This window comes from Acomys minous, assembly GCF_964271855.1.
Source record: "Acomys minous genome assembly, chromosome: 6".
Lineage (NCBI taxonomy): Eukaryota > Metazoa > Chordata > Mammalia > Rodentia > Muridae > Acomys > Acomys minous.
The window spans coordinates 5,596,268-5,610,848 of record NC_140487.1 but is presented as its reverse complement, the minus strand read 5'-3'; the positions used below and the strand labels follow the sequence as shown (position 1 = coordinate 5,610,848).

The window sequence follows — 14,581 nt, the reverse complement described above, 5'->3', positions numbered from 1 at the left end:
ACGGAATCTCCTAAAGTTTACGCAGCACTTCTGAAAATTACTTAACTAATGTTTTCCTCTCATTTCCGCTTAAAACCACTACCTAGCATCCATGAGCTGTGCTCCCTTACTGAAAACTACCTTATCTTCCATGGCGATTTCCTTACTTCTATTAGCGGGACAGCTTTTAGATGCTTGAGGGATAAGTGAGCCTCAAATCTCTAGGCATGCGCAGAGTGCTCTGAAATACGGGTTGGATGACCAGGCCAGTGTGATGTCCTACCGGAAACTGAGTCTATCCATGGTGTGGATTTCTCCCAGACTCCTACTGCCCATCAGGTGAGTCTGTCCGGCTTGGCTTGGTGAACTATTGTAAGAGCTTATTTGCAAGCATGGAGAAGGCAAATGCTACAATTTAGGGGTGCTCTGAGTTCCTCACAGGCGTCTTGCCACCTGCTTTCTCCTCCGAGGAATGTATGACATCTTAGTTTCCCCTGGAGAGAGTGAGGAGGGGAGAGACACCGGGAGGGTGGCATTTCTGAATTGTCGGTTCTGCCTGCAGCACAGCAGGTAAAGCCACTTTGCACTTCGTGTATTTCCCACCAATATCCATTTGTGAACAGAATGGAAGGCAGAGGAAGGCACAGTGTGAGAACAGGAATGGCGGGGGACGAAGCAGGAAGAACAGTAACCTCTCTTCTTTGCTTCCTAACCTGAATCACTTCCTGTTGTTTCAATCAGAGTGATTCAGCGTTTGGATGGGTCTCTATTACAGAAACAGTGTTGTTTCCTGGTTTAAAGTTGTAAATATATGGGAGAAATTAATTATGTCCATACCTTCTTATTGAGATGGCAGAAAAATATTCTATAAAAATTTAGAGAAGATGAAATTTTGAAATGATACTGTCTTTCTTACTCCTTTAAGAATTATTTTTTTAAAAATTTTTGAAATTAAATGCAATTACAGTATTTATGCCTCGCCTTTCCCGTCCTGAACCCCTCTCATGTGCCCTTCAACACTCTTCTTACCAAGACAACTCTTTCATCATATTTTCTTTGTATTTTATGGCACATTATGATTTCTTGGATATTGTGAACAATAATGATACTTCTACAGTGAAAGCAAAAATTGGAGTTTATAAAGACACCAGACTTGATGTAGTTTCTAGACTGTACCAAAGACAAAGAGATATTTGACAGCTAGTTTCCTTTAGGAACAAATAAAGAAACAAAATTTTAAGATTAATTCAAACTAAGAGCAGAGCTATATACAACTCTAGAATTCAAGAGAAACAGAATGCCATAAAAATTTTGAATTAGGAATAAAACAATCAAGATGTCTGTATAAACTTCTTTGATAACTATCTATAATCTATCTATCTATCTATCTATCTCTTTCTATTTATCACTAGCTCCTCACATTTAATATTGTATCTTAAAATATAATGTGTTTTAAACAAACAACTTTAGAGACAAGTAGAGACAAGGAATTCAGAAAAATAAAAACAAAGAATAAAAATTTCCTATAAAATGCCAACCAGAAACAATTGGTTTTATCAGATGGCACATACACATAATTCTCTTCTAGTATGAATCCGGAAGTGTCCCTTCTAATTTATCAACTATAAATCATACTTTAATAACTCGTTTTGTACTGCATATTCATAAATCATATGTATTTTTCTTGGGAAAAGTCTCTTAGTACATGCTAAGTTAAACGTATGACATAGTTGAGTATTTCATACATTGTAATGTTGCCTTTTAAAGTAAGTACTTGCTTTACAATCTGACCTGAAGTGTTTGAAATCATCAATTTTGCAGTGGCATTAACAATAGTCTTCATCACTTGTTATAATTATTTTAAGTTTTATATGTTTTAAAAGCCATTTCCTTTGCAATATAAAGTTCTGTACTTAAAACGACAGCCATCTTGCTATGTAGCCTGGATCATTCTCACGGGCCACAAAGTCACTCCTTTAGCTATTAGTTCTACTAAGTTTCATCACAAAGAAAAATGGTTTGGAGCATGCCACACTGTCTGGACACAGTCCATGAATGAAGCTGTGTGAGGCGGTTTCTGAGGGCTTGTGAGAAAACTCCAAGTAAACAAGGCGAAAGCCCTGTAACCTCTGTTCCTCCATAACATGGACTGTTCCGGGAGAAGGTGCTTTCCCGCCCCTCCCAGGTGCAGTAAATAGGAGTGGGTTTTGCTCCAGGTTCCCCATTATTTTACCTTTGTTATTAAAAACAGTTTCCAAATGTGGGTTGTCCTCTTGAGTGTATACAGCATAAACTCACGTGATCTTTGTTCACTTGACCTTGCTCAACTCCCAGAATGCCCTGAGAACGTGAGCTGATTCGCTGACTGAAGCTGGCTGTTAAAGGAGACATTAGTGCATCCTGTTTTTAGGCCCCAGGTTCACACCGCCAACTAGAGTGGCAGCACCCACACCCGTGCCCTTGTATACTGCCCATGGGCACTTCTGAACAACACTGCCAGAGTTTCCCTCAGATAGTTACAAAATTTTCCCTCCCATTCCCCTTTCTCTCCTCCAGAACCAAGTTTGTCAATTCATTAATTACAAGACACTGAAAATGTTAAACAGAGCACACTGGGGATGAAAAGTAGATAAGAATGTGCTACGTGAGAGATACATTCGTAGAATATAAGCTGCCATGTGCATGGGTAAGAGGCGGGTCAAGAGCTTCAGACGAGAATTAGACTGGGGAAGAGAAAACGCTTAAAAATACAACAGTACTCTAACATGACAAACATGACTACTCATAACTCAGTCAGGGTGAATCAAAAGAAATGCGGTTACCCCAAAACCAGCACAGACGGTCCAGACATCCACATGGAAACCACTGGACGTGAGTGAAGAGAAATCTGCGCTTATAGGTAAATTATAACAAACCGTAGCACTCATTCTTAAAAGCTCAAGCAGAGAAAAGAATGCTAATTACACTCCAAAAAGCAATAAAAGTAGTTAGAAAAATTAGCAGCGTCTTCAGATTCTGAGAGAAAGTGATCTTCAGCGTATCGCTGTATACATAGCAAAACTTTCTTTAAGTGGTAGGTGCCAGAAGGACATCTCCAGGTAAAAGTATTCACATCTATGGTGCTCTCTTACAGGGAACGCCAGAGAATTATACTTTAGGGCATAATAAAATTGTTTCTAACTACAAGCAAATACAGATCATAAAAAACAAAAAACAAAAACCTGCCAACTTGTATGGTTAGCAAAGAAACTGCGCAGCTGGAAAGCAGGTGGTATAAGCACATGGGCAGGGGAGGCACTGAAGAACTGAGGAGAATGTATCTGATTTTACATGCAACTTAAAGCCTCAGCCACATACTTGGTAAATATTCAAATACAACTGTTGGAAAGTATAAACTGTCATGAGAAAATATGCAACAGAAATGATGACCTCAGTGAACTAAAGGAAGAAAGCATTCCAAGTCTGTGCCAAAAATAAAATGCAGAATCAAACAGTAAACGTTTATTTCATTAGAATGTACATTAATAGTAAAGGGACTAAACTAACTAAGTTATTACTACACTAAAAAAAATAAGTCGTTATCTTACTATTATAGAACACACGAAAATTCAAGAATATAGCCAAAAGTACAAACAAATACATATGAGACAAATAGAAAAAGAAAGTGACCTCCCCGGGTATGGTGGCACATGCCTTTAGTCCCAGCGCTTGGGAGGCAGAGGTAGATGGATTGCTGTGAGTTCAAGGCCAGCCTGGTCTACAAAGCGAGTCCAGGAGAGCCAAGGATAACACAGAGACCCCCTGTCTTGGAAAAAAAAAAAAAAGAAAGTGACAATAATTGTCTAAATAACGTTACCAGAAAATCAACACTAGTTATAATAAGGGTCACTAAGTAATAATATTCACAGAAAGACTGAAGCTTGACTGTGCCTCATAAAACAGCCTCAGCATGTAGAAAGCAAGATGCACAGTAGAAGAAAGAAGCTGCCCACACACCGTGGTCACAGCCCCACATATCCAACACACAAAACTTGATAAGGGATAGAAGACATGATTCTGCTTGCACTGGCTACATTAAGGTAGAAAAGCATCTGGAAACATTTACAACTTTTGAAACACTTTTAGAATTTTGATACTTGACATATAATTAGCCATAAAGAAAATCCTCACAACTTACAAAGAATTGATATCTCACAGATCATGTAATAAAATGAGGCTTAAGCTCCATTCTCAAGAATTTAATGAATGACTAAAATTTCTTAAAAGGAATTTTAATATTTCCTACATTGAAATTTTATATGTTGTAAAAGTAACATTGAGGAGGATATGTAGTCTCAAACCCTTCATTAAAGTAAATATAATCCACTATAAATTAGCAAGGGAGGAAAAAAGGTCTTCAAAATTAAGGAAGGAACAATTAAGGGAAAGAAAAAAACTACAACAAGGAAAGGAGAAGGAAGTAAGCTTTCAGGGCGGTGGGGAGACGACTGGAGTTTTCAAAACCAGCTACTGTCAGAAGAGTAGAGGGCGAAGAGTGACTTTTATTCCATGCAAACTTGAAAATGAAAATTAACCAGCCAACCAACACTGCATTGAACGGGATGCCCAGGGATTTTTAGATGTGACAAACACATCATGTCATCTCACCAAAGAGGAGAGATAAACTGCTGCCCCGTTGAATACTGGAGAGGTGTTCCCTAGACTCAGAGGGCTAACAGGCTAAAGAGGCTGCACACTGTGTTGGCTGGCAAAGTCTAAGTGCATTGCTACCTATGCTGGGGTTGGCTGGACTCCTTAGTGAATGGAGGACAGGTGGCGGTGGTCAGATGCTTCACTGCTGGAGAGAGAAGTGACAGATAAGGATGAAGGAAAAGGTAAAACGGATACTGTAGTCCTGAGTGAGCAAGGGAGATCTTGTTTTTGCTCTGGCTTACCTGATGTATCTAATGTGTATTAAAACACTCCCTTCTTATGGGCTCCTTGATCTGGTGCCTCAGAAAAATCCCAAGGTTGCTTAATATGAACAGAAAACAGAGGAAACTGGTCATCTGGCCTCAGTAGCTGTTCTCCGAGATGCAATCTGTCTCCCTACCTACGGTCATCATAGGCTTCTTCCCTCCAGCTTTAGCCTTTGCTTTTGCTAATCTTCCATCAGGCCTACAATGGCTCCAAGCAACATGGTGAATTTGGAGATGCAAGATTCTAGAAAGTAGCTTGTGCCTGCAGCTTGTGTTCAGAATGCTCCACCAACAATGGTGTCCAGCATTTGCCTGAGTGCTTCTACAATGAGACCCCCAGAAGCTCACGTACCTAACTCAGGTTGAGCCTCCCTGATGAAGAAAATCTGAAATCCGTATTTTTTTTTCATCATAGCTCAGCCACAGTTGGGGGGTATTCAACAAATAAAATTCATACAAACATTTCAGAAACATTTGAAACCTGAAACACTTCTTGTCCCATTCACTTTGTGTAAGGGGTAGCAGACTCATACAGTACATATAAAAGGTCATGAGCTGACAGGACTAAGGTGTCTGACTGTAAACAGATTGTTCATATAATTTTGTTTGATCTATTTAGGAACCAAAGCAAGTCAGTAGCATCATTGTTCTTAGTCACAATAAATAAATAGGAGGTACGATTCAAAAAGGTTAAGACCAGTTGTGCAAAGTCCAAGGGCTGGTAAGTAGAAGCCAGAGACAAGAACACAGATGCTTTGATTTGTATCTCAGTGCTATGAGGACATATCAAGCCTCCCCTTCCCTCCAAATTCTTTATCTTTCTGTTGTGTTAAGAACGCATATTTAACCTGTATCATGTTGAACTAAGTTGGGCTAGCAAAGATAATGCTGAAATGTGTGATCAAAGCAGATTTACAAATGTTCTATATTTTCTCAAAAACAACAACAACAAAACAAAACAAAACAAAAAAACCAAAACAAAAAACCCAAGCTGTACATGATTCTTTTTAGAAAGGCATTCATTCATAACACCTTTGGGCATTGTGTATTTAACACTCAGGCTGGAAGCTGTCAGGTGAGCCATATTTTAGGGTCAACCCTGCTGATAGCACTTGACCTCGCTTCCCACTCCTTGGAAGTGAGCCTCTACCCTTAGAAATTTGATGATATTTACATGTGAATTTTTTGACAAGGTCTCATGAATGCTGGCCCTGAGCTAACTGTGTAATACAGGGTGCTCTTGATTTCCTGGTCCTCTGGTCTCTTCCTCTATAATGCTCAGATTACAGTTTTATATATCACCTCTTTAAGCCGTATGCCTAGATTAAGAGGTGGTAGTGTAAATTCTTATGATCCTCTTTGATCTTACTAAAACATGAATTCTTATCTCTGAAATTAGAATGGAGAGGTGGCGACGTAATCCCTGCAGTGACGCTCGATCGAGGGGAGCGTTAGCATCCGTGCAGATAGAAGTATCAAAGCGTGATGATGTGACATGTTCAGGGAGGTTCTCCACTGCCCTGCGCTATGATCCGGAAGCCACAAAGGGTGATTTTCATGCACACTACCGTCACACTGTACACTTTTCCCTCTTCTGAGAAAGGCAGCACCATCAGAGCTCTCCTTTGCTAGGCTTGTAGCCGACCCCAGGTGGTTCTCCTGAAGGTAGACTATTGGGTGGCTGTATCGTAGGCCTCACATTAAATTGGGACATAAAAGCCGTTTCATGTTGTGGCTTTTGTTTCCCCACCCTTGGCTTGACTCACAAAATCAAGATGTATAAACACACATATCAGCCTCGAACTCTGCCCTTAGGATGCTTTGTTTCTCGCATCTCTTTTCACCTTCCTGCCAGCCCTCAGTGGGATCGTCATTGTGAGAGGCTGTGTTATTCGCGGGTGTGTGCGGTAATCTTCCTGAAGGAGTGGGTCTGTTTCTGTCCTTGACTCACTTTTTCTTTCTTCTTTTCTTCTTTCTGTCTTCCTCTGTCTTGGTACCAGCCAGGCCTTTTCTGTTTCCATCTATTCTTTTATTTCAGAGAGCTATTCAGTACAGATGCAGTGCACAGAGCGCACAGACCCAGCAAGCTCAGCACTGCACGGCAATGAAGGGATGTGCTGCCTGAAAAGCCTCACTCCAGACGCTGTGCTGTCCTTCACTTCAGCTGGTAACAAAAGGCAAGCCGTCATCCTTTTGAATTTTTTGTCAGAGGTGGTTTTCAGTTAATGAACAAGACGGTCCTCCGTGTGTCTTGACAGATGTAAAAATGATCATTAAAATGATGATTACAGACTACAGAAAAGTTGGGACTTGAGACTGACATAATTCTTACCAAAACTCTAGACGGACAAATATCAGGTGAGGTGCATGTATATCACAGTAGCACATTCTTAAGAGAGGAGTGATGATTAAATAGAATATTCTATTAGCAAAGAAATTAGTAATATAATCACACACATGCCGCAGTATTTCTGCTTAGCAGGAGGTAGGCTGACTAGACTACAGGCTTCCTGTATTTTCTCCTTCCTGACAGCTTATGTCTTTCTGGGCTCAGGGAGGGAGTCAGGAAAGCACACTAAAATAATAGCAGTTGATGCAGAGAGAACCCCCATGTTTATACAGTGTCTTGACATTGCTGTCCGTGCCTCTCATGCCTAAGAATTCCAAATTCATAGAAGGCTAAGCTGTTTTCCAAGCCAGTTTAATCCTTCAAATTTCAGAGCCAGGATTCCAGTAGACATGTTTTGTCCCTTTTATTCTTTGCTCACGGGAGTAGGACGTTCACAAATAGTAGTCACTGGCCTTCTAACCTCACAGGAAATGCCACAACTCTCAGCTTCTTTTCCGTAACATCTAACCTAAGTTGAAGTTTGAATTTCCCTCAAACTGCACTTCTTCCTTTCTCCTTTTTACGTTGCATCCACCCACATGTTGAATCAGATACTTTAATTTTATATTTTAATTTTATATGAAGTTGCCTTAATGAGAAAACTGAGTTAAATATGCAGGAACATATAAATAAACCCTATTATAGGTTATAGAAGCCACACCCATTCTAGGGTAAGTGCTAGTGGTCTCTTGCATCTCTCTCTCTCCTAATATATACTAAATCTGTTTCTTAATAAATACCAACTTTGCTTCATGAAAATTACATTAACATTATGAAGAAAACAATAGATTTGCAGAATAGAGGTAACTATAGCAACCTCAGATTCAAGTCAGGTTTCCTCTCAGGCGGTGGCAAGCACTCCTAGGCGCTTCAGGGGGTTTACATTAAAATATGTCTCAAACACACAAATTTGAGGGGCTCCTTAGTTGAATTTCTCACTCAGTGTTTGCAATTTAATTCTGCCTTTTAGCACCAATAACTAAAGTAATCTGATTATGTAATTGTTTTTGGGTTTGCTTTAACGGAGCCTCTGCACACATATGTGACTGCTGCCCAGCACTGGGATGAATTTCACTCAAAGCCCAAGACCCGGGAGGCACTGCAACAGCCAGGAGATGATGAGTGGCTTCAACCAGAGAGTTCTTGACACTGGCTGCCAAAGAAGAGCCACCGGAGTGCCCCAAATCCAGCTCTCCAGCCCCACCGGAGTGCCCCAAATCCAGCTCTCCAGCCCCACAGGAGTGCCCCAAAACCAGCTCTCCAGCCCCACCGGAGTGCCCCAAACCAGCTCTCCAGCCCCACAGGAGTGCCCCAAAACCAGCTCTCCAGCCCCACAGGAGTGCCCCAAATCCAGCTCTCCAGCCCCACCGGAGTGCCCCAAACCAGCTCTCCAGCCCCACCAGAGTGCCCCAAATTCAGCTCTCCAGCCCCACAGGAGTGCCCCAAATCCAGCTCTCCAGCCTCACGACGCAGCACTGAACTGAGGGTTCGGTCTGGGAAAATGTTTAAAAAAAAAAAAAACCCAAACCAAAACAAAAAACAAAAAACAAAACAAAACCAAAAAAACCCCAAACAGCAACAACAACAAAAATAAACTACAATTGGCAACATTTCCCTACTACTAAAAGAAGCGTGAGCTTCCTAAACATGTGAAAACACGAGAAGATGCTAAGACTAAGATCAACCTTGTCGTCTGAGGAGTTTCAGCAAAGTGTCATCGTGTCTATACAAGGCACCGCATTCACGACGAGGCTAGGTTACTGATAATAAGGTTTTAAATTTCAAAACGTGGTCTAGTAGACTAGAGGCAGTTTGTGTGTTTAACACAGCCACACTCATGAGAAGCAGCTTAAGAAAACAACAGATGAAAGACATGTTAGAGCCTGAATGGGTGAAATAAGAGATCTTACAGGAGCTTTAGGATACTGACTGTGAAAGAACAGGACAAAGCGAGACAGCCCATGGGAACTGACAAGCTGTGTGGGATGAGACTGAACACAGGTAACCGTGTAAGAACAAATGGAACAATAGTGGGGAAAGAGCGGCAGCACGGCTCAGCGTCTGTTTTTAACCTGATGGAATGGGAATCACTGAGAGCCTTAGAACAGCATAGGCTAAAAGTTAATTAATTTTAAAGATAGATTAAAAGATAGATTAAAATGTAGAGATGACTCTGTAAAGGCCAAGAAAAACAAAAAAACCAAAAAAACAAAAAAACCAAAAAAAAAAAAAAAAAGGCCAGAATTAAGATAGATAACTGAAAATTAAAAATGGAGAAATTTGGGCTGGAGAGATGGCTCAGAGGTTAACAGCACTGGCTGCTTTCCCAAAGGTCCTGAGTTCAATTCCCAGCCACCACATGGTGGGTCATGACCATCTATAATGAGACCTTCTGGCATGTGGGTGTACATGCAGGCAAAACATTGTATCCATAATAAATAAATACATTTTTAAGATTGGTAGATATTTGTGTGGTAATATGCAGACAAAATATTGATAGCGACAGCAACTGGTCTGTGGGAGAAAATAAAAACGCTGAGTTAGATGCCAAGAGGGTATTAGTGGAAGAGATATGGACACAAACAAAAAATTCCTTCAGTCACTGAATATTTATTACCATTTATTTTGTAGCACGAGTATTTCCAGCCACTGATAGGAAGTATGAATTTGTTCAAAAGCTGGATGAAATCCTAGATTTAGTTTTAGACACAGGAGGTTGACAATGTTAGTAGAATATTCCAGATGCTAAATGTCTGTAGAAATCTGTAGCTTTGAAGAATAATTGGGTGGGAATTATCTAAACAGAGAGGTCACAGTGGAAGCGTTGGAAGTGGAAAAGAATGTGGGATAAACAAACAAAACTTCAAAAGAAGAAACCAGGCTTGGGAACTGAGGTCGAAGAAATGATGTACCACGCTTCGGAATCCGGAGGACCAGGAAATATTGGCAAAACGATGGTTGAGACAAGCAAATGAACGTCTGAGTGAATAAACAAGGGAATGCCTGAAATCCTGAATAACTGGAGAACCAAGGAAGGTGAAGTCAGAGAGGAAACACCGGGGCAACGGTGGGAAAGGTTTGATGAAACCCTCCACTTAATTTTACATACAGAAGGTTGAAGGTGTTAGTAGAACATTCCAGATGTTAACTGTTAGCGACAAAGGACCTCGTAGTTGACATCATAACAGCACTCCATACAGTAAAAGCCAGAATCTTTTAATATTAATGTAACAGAGTTTTTTTTTAAACTGCTTTATGTTTACTAACATGCTTCATTTCCAACTATAATTTATGAGTTTGCTTTTCTTATTGATGGGTACTCTGAAAAACATAAAATTCAACCCATCACTCAGTTGTTACATATATATTTGAACAAGGATATTTTGAGTTCGGAATTCTGAGTTCTTGAACAGCATGCCATGCTGTGAATAATATGTAAATTAGCCAGGTTTATGGGAAGAAAGAAAGAAAGGAGGAAAGAAAGAGAGAAAGGAGGAAGGAGGGAAAGCAAGCAACCAAACTTCACGGACCAGATCTAGAACAATAGATAGTTAAACAGGTCAAAGCAGTTTGGCTATACTGACCTCAGTTATAGGAGGAGCCAAAACAAAAGTAATCTGGGGACAGTTTTAAGGAGGACCATGTTGTCATTTTCAACCCAAAGGTACAGAGGTGTGGATATATATATATATATTTACTAAAACAAGTGATGAATTTGATGGCTCAGAATTCTCATTCAGAATGTTTGCTCCAGAGATGTAAGTCAGGGGAGAGGCCTGAAGGGGTCTCAGTGTGAGTATGGTTTCTATCTCTCTTTAACAGTGAGAGTTTATTCCACAAAAGCTAAGCGAAGATCCTCTGCCCCGCATCATGCCAGCCAATCGTCCCCAGGCGCACACGAGCGCTACGATAAAAATCATCTGGACACTTCAGCTCTATGCAGAACCAGGTAGCACCTAAGAATGAAAAGGCAACTTGCACTCTCATGGATATGTTCTCTGTCTCTCTCTCTTTCTCAAGTGGTTTTGCCAGCAAAAAGAAACATAAAGTGCAGCTCACCTAAATCAACAGTGTAGTGATGTACATTTTTCCTTTGTGCGATTTTTTTTTTTCCTACTAAGAGAAGCACCTGCTATTTACAGTCCGTTACCAGGTGATAATGGAGGAGCACCCTCTCCCGGTGTTCCAGGCAACCCTATACATTTCACCACGTATTTGCAAGTCAAAATACCTGTTGCCGTGCACGTGAGAGGCACAGAATGCAAAGCTGTAATGGAGCAGGGTCGGGTCAATGACAGCACCGTTCTCAGAATGTTCCATCAGTTCTGTCAGGTAGCAGAGATGCCTGTGACAGCCTCTCACGCCGTAACGCGCACAATACTCATCCAACACAAAGACTTGGCCAGGGCTAAACCACCCCTGTGGGAGAAAAGAAAAAAAAAAGACATTTTCTCTTCTCAGATTTGCTTTTCTGTTATTCATATTTAGGCACTGTAAGCAGCAGCATTAGCAGCAGCAGCAGCAGAGTGTCTCTTGGCATTGGCTTTGCCACTCGCAAGCTTACATGTTATTTTCTGATGCAATGCCATCAGTTTTGGAAGTGCCTTAAGGCACCGGCACCCTCTGTGATGATGATGTGTGGGCACCTTGACCCTTCTCTACTGCCATCCAAAACTAGTCAAATTTTATTCACAAGATTTATTTACATCTGCCAATCACAGAGAGTGACACTCCCTAAATTCTGATTTCTTCACGAGCCAGTTAACAAAGCAGACACTGGCACTGAAGCTGACCATCCACTGGAAGCGTTTTATAACCTAAACTGAAAGCAAATTCCAGCAAGTCTACCAGCGTGTGCATTTGCATGCTTGCGCCTGAGGTATCTTTCTCACTCTGCCTTTCTGTGACCATAGGCGAGCTAGCATTTTCCAGCAGTGGCTTCTTTTCCTTCTGAAGTGAGATGCTGACTGTGAGAGTGGGGCAGAGAGCAAATAGCCAGTTTCGGTTAATGATGGAGCGTAGGGCTAGGTAGAGCAGACTCATAAAATATCATGGTAAACTCACTTACATGAGTGAGGAAGAGGAGGACACGGATATGACAGGAGAAAGTATTAACAAAGGAAAGGGAAGGGAAGGGTCATCACCCCACTCTACTGTGGAGACAGGGAAGCCATTGAAAGTACCAGCCACATTACAGACCCTGGGTCTCTAATATTTAGAACGGACACACATGGTACATGTTATGACTTAGCTTGCATCAGAAACGTGAATAGAATTGTCGAAGAGCACAGAGAAAATCATATGGTGAGTCTTGACTGACAACCAGGCCCGTTCTGTCTCTAAGCTCTGGTCCTAATCTCATCATATCCTCCTGTCATTGTATACAAGACACATGGCAGCATTTTTTTTTGTCAGACACTTTTTCCTTTCCTCTTTTACCTTCCTCTGTTCCCTCCCTCTCTCTTCCTCCCTTGCCCCCCTCAAGACCAAGTCTCACTATTTAGCCTTGCCTACTCTGGAATTCTCTGTAAAGAACAGGATAACCTTGAACTCACAAAGACCTGCCAAATTGATTTCCAAGAACAGGGATTAAAGGTGTTTGCCACCACCCAGCTCTATCCTTATAAACAAACTGATAAAACTGTCAGTGTAAGGATTTATTTCTTCATGTCTATTGGGTATCTCCAAAGACTTGAGAATACAGCATCTGAGAACTGACTTCAGAGAGAATATAAGTTTTTCTATGAAGTTATTATCCTTAGTATCCATGAGAGTCAAGTAGTCATAGGAAAGCCATTTCCAACGTAGACAGCTGTTAGCCTGTAACTTTAACCCCTAGACTCCGTGGCGCTAAGAAAAATATAAACTATAGCATCAAAAGTTTGTTCTACATCCAACACAAACCAGGTGGCAGTTGTCTACTTAAATCATCTGTTTCTGTCCCTCTGTACTTCTGCCCCTTTGCCTGTCTACACCTCTGTCTCTCATCCTGATGTTAATTTTTCTCTTTTCTTCCCCTGTCACTTACGCTGTCCTAAGAATCAAAGAGACAAGTGCAAGACAGCAAGGCCTGATGCCTAGAGTCTGTGCGGGTACTGGTGAGTCCTACAGCAGAGGTTTTCCATCTTTATGTAAGGCATTCTCATCTTACCTAGCATCCTCTTGGGGCGCCGGTAACGCAGTTCAGCATCTACTCCACTCTATTCTCCCGTCTATTGAGTGGCACAGCAGTGGTCTTCGAGTGTATAATTTTCAAATTGAGAAGCAATCGATTGGAATTCTTTATCCCTAACCCCAACTACAGTGATTAAATGAGTCAGGAATAAAATGGTGCTTTACAGCAACTATTTCTCACTGTCTAACATTCTTTACTCTAACCCATAGGTGACCAGAGAGACAGATTTATACCCACCAGACAGGAATACGAATCATTGAGTCTGTGATCCAAAGTCTGTCTCTGGAGAATTCTGAAGAGGAAGGCATGGTCAAGCTTGCAAGGACTAGCAGAAATAAACTCATCCATCCCATGTTTCTGAAAACGGTCTGCATCTGAAAATTCAAAAGGTCACATATAGCACATTTACATTTCTGCTTTAATAATCAGCAATATTGTTTATAAGGAACACAAAAGTCAGACCTCAGGATAACAGAAGGTCACTCTTTAACACATTTTTCTTCTTTTTCTTGACTTTTAAAATTTTTAATTTGTTATAATTTATTGAGATTACATTTGGATTATTATCCCTTCTCTGGTATCTTCCAGTTCCCAGCCTCCTCCACCCTATTTCCCTCCGTAGACCTTGGACAGAAGGGGACCTCCTCCCCTACCGTCTGACCACAGCCTATCAGGTCTCATCTGGATAGCCTGCATCCCCTTCCTCTGTGTGCCCACTGGGCCTCCCCACCAAGGAGAAGTGTTCAAATCAGGGGCTACCAAGAGTTCAGTCAGAGGCAGTCCCCGCTCCCCGTACAACTATGGAGAATGAGCTGTTCATTGGCTCTATCTGAACAGGGGGTCTAGTTTTAATGTATTTTTATGATGCAAAGAATACATGATATAAATATAAATTGCAAAATCTGATGCCCCAAAATGATAGGTGAAAAATCCACAAGCTATTTAGAATGCATATATTCAAGGACAAACTTTTAGTTGCATGCATTTATTATGTGTGTAAGTGTATGCATCCCATAATGCACACATAGGGGACAGAGAGCAACCTGCAGGAGTTGGCTCTTTTGGTTCTGCTACCATGTG

The 14,581-nt window shown here is 41.1% G+C and overlaps 1 protein-coding gene across 23 annotated transcripts in view; it reads right to left on the bottom strand.

Moving 5' to 3' along the window:
• The window catches only part of CADPS2 (calcium dependent secretion activator 2), a 506,252-nt gene that overhangs the window by 128,940 nt on the left and 362,731 nt on the right, over positions 1-14,581 (bottom strand). For all 23 annotated transcript variants that reach the window (XM_084784337.1, XM_084784356.1, XM_084784338.1 and 20 more), the window contains exons 12-13: positions 13,739-13,875; positions 11,558-11,745 (exon numbers count right to left, since the gene is read on the bottom strand). In XM_084784337.1, the coding sequence (XP_084640463.1) occupies positions 11,558-11,745; positions 13,739-13,875 (325 nt within the window). The remainder of the gene's footprint in view (positions 1-11,557; positions 11,746-13,738; positions 13,876-14,581) is intronic.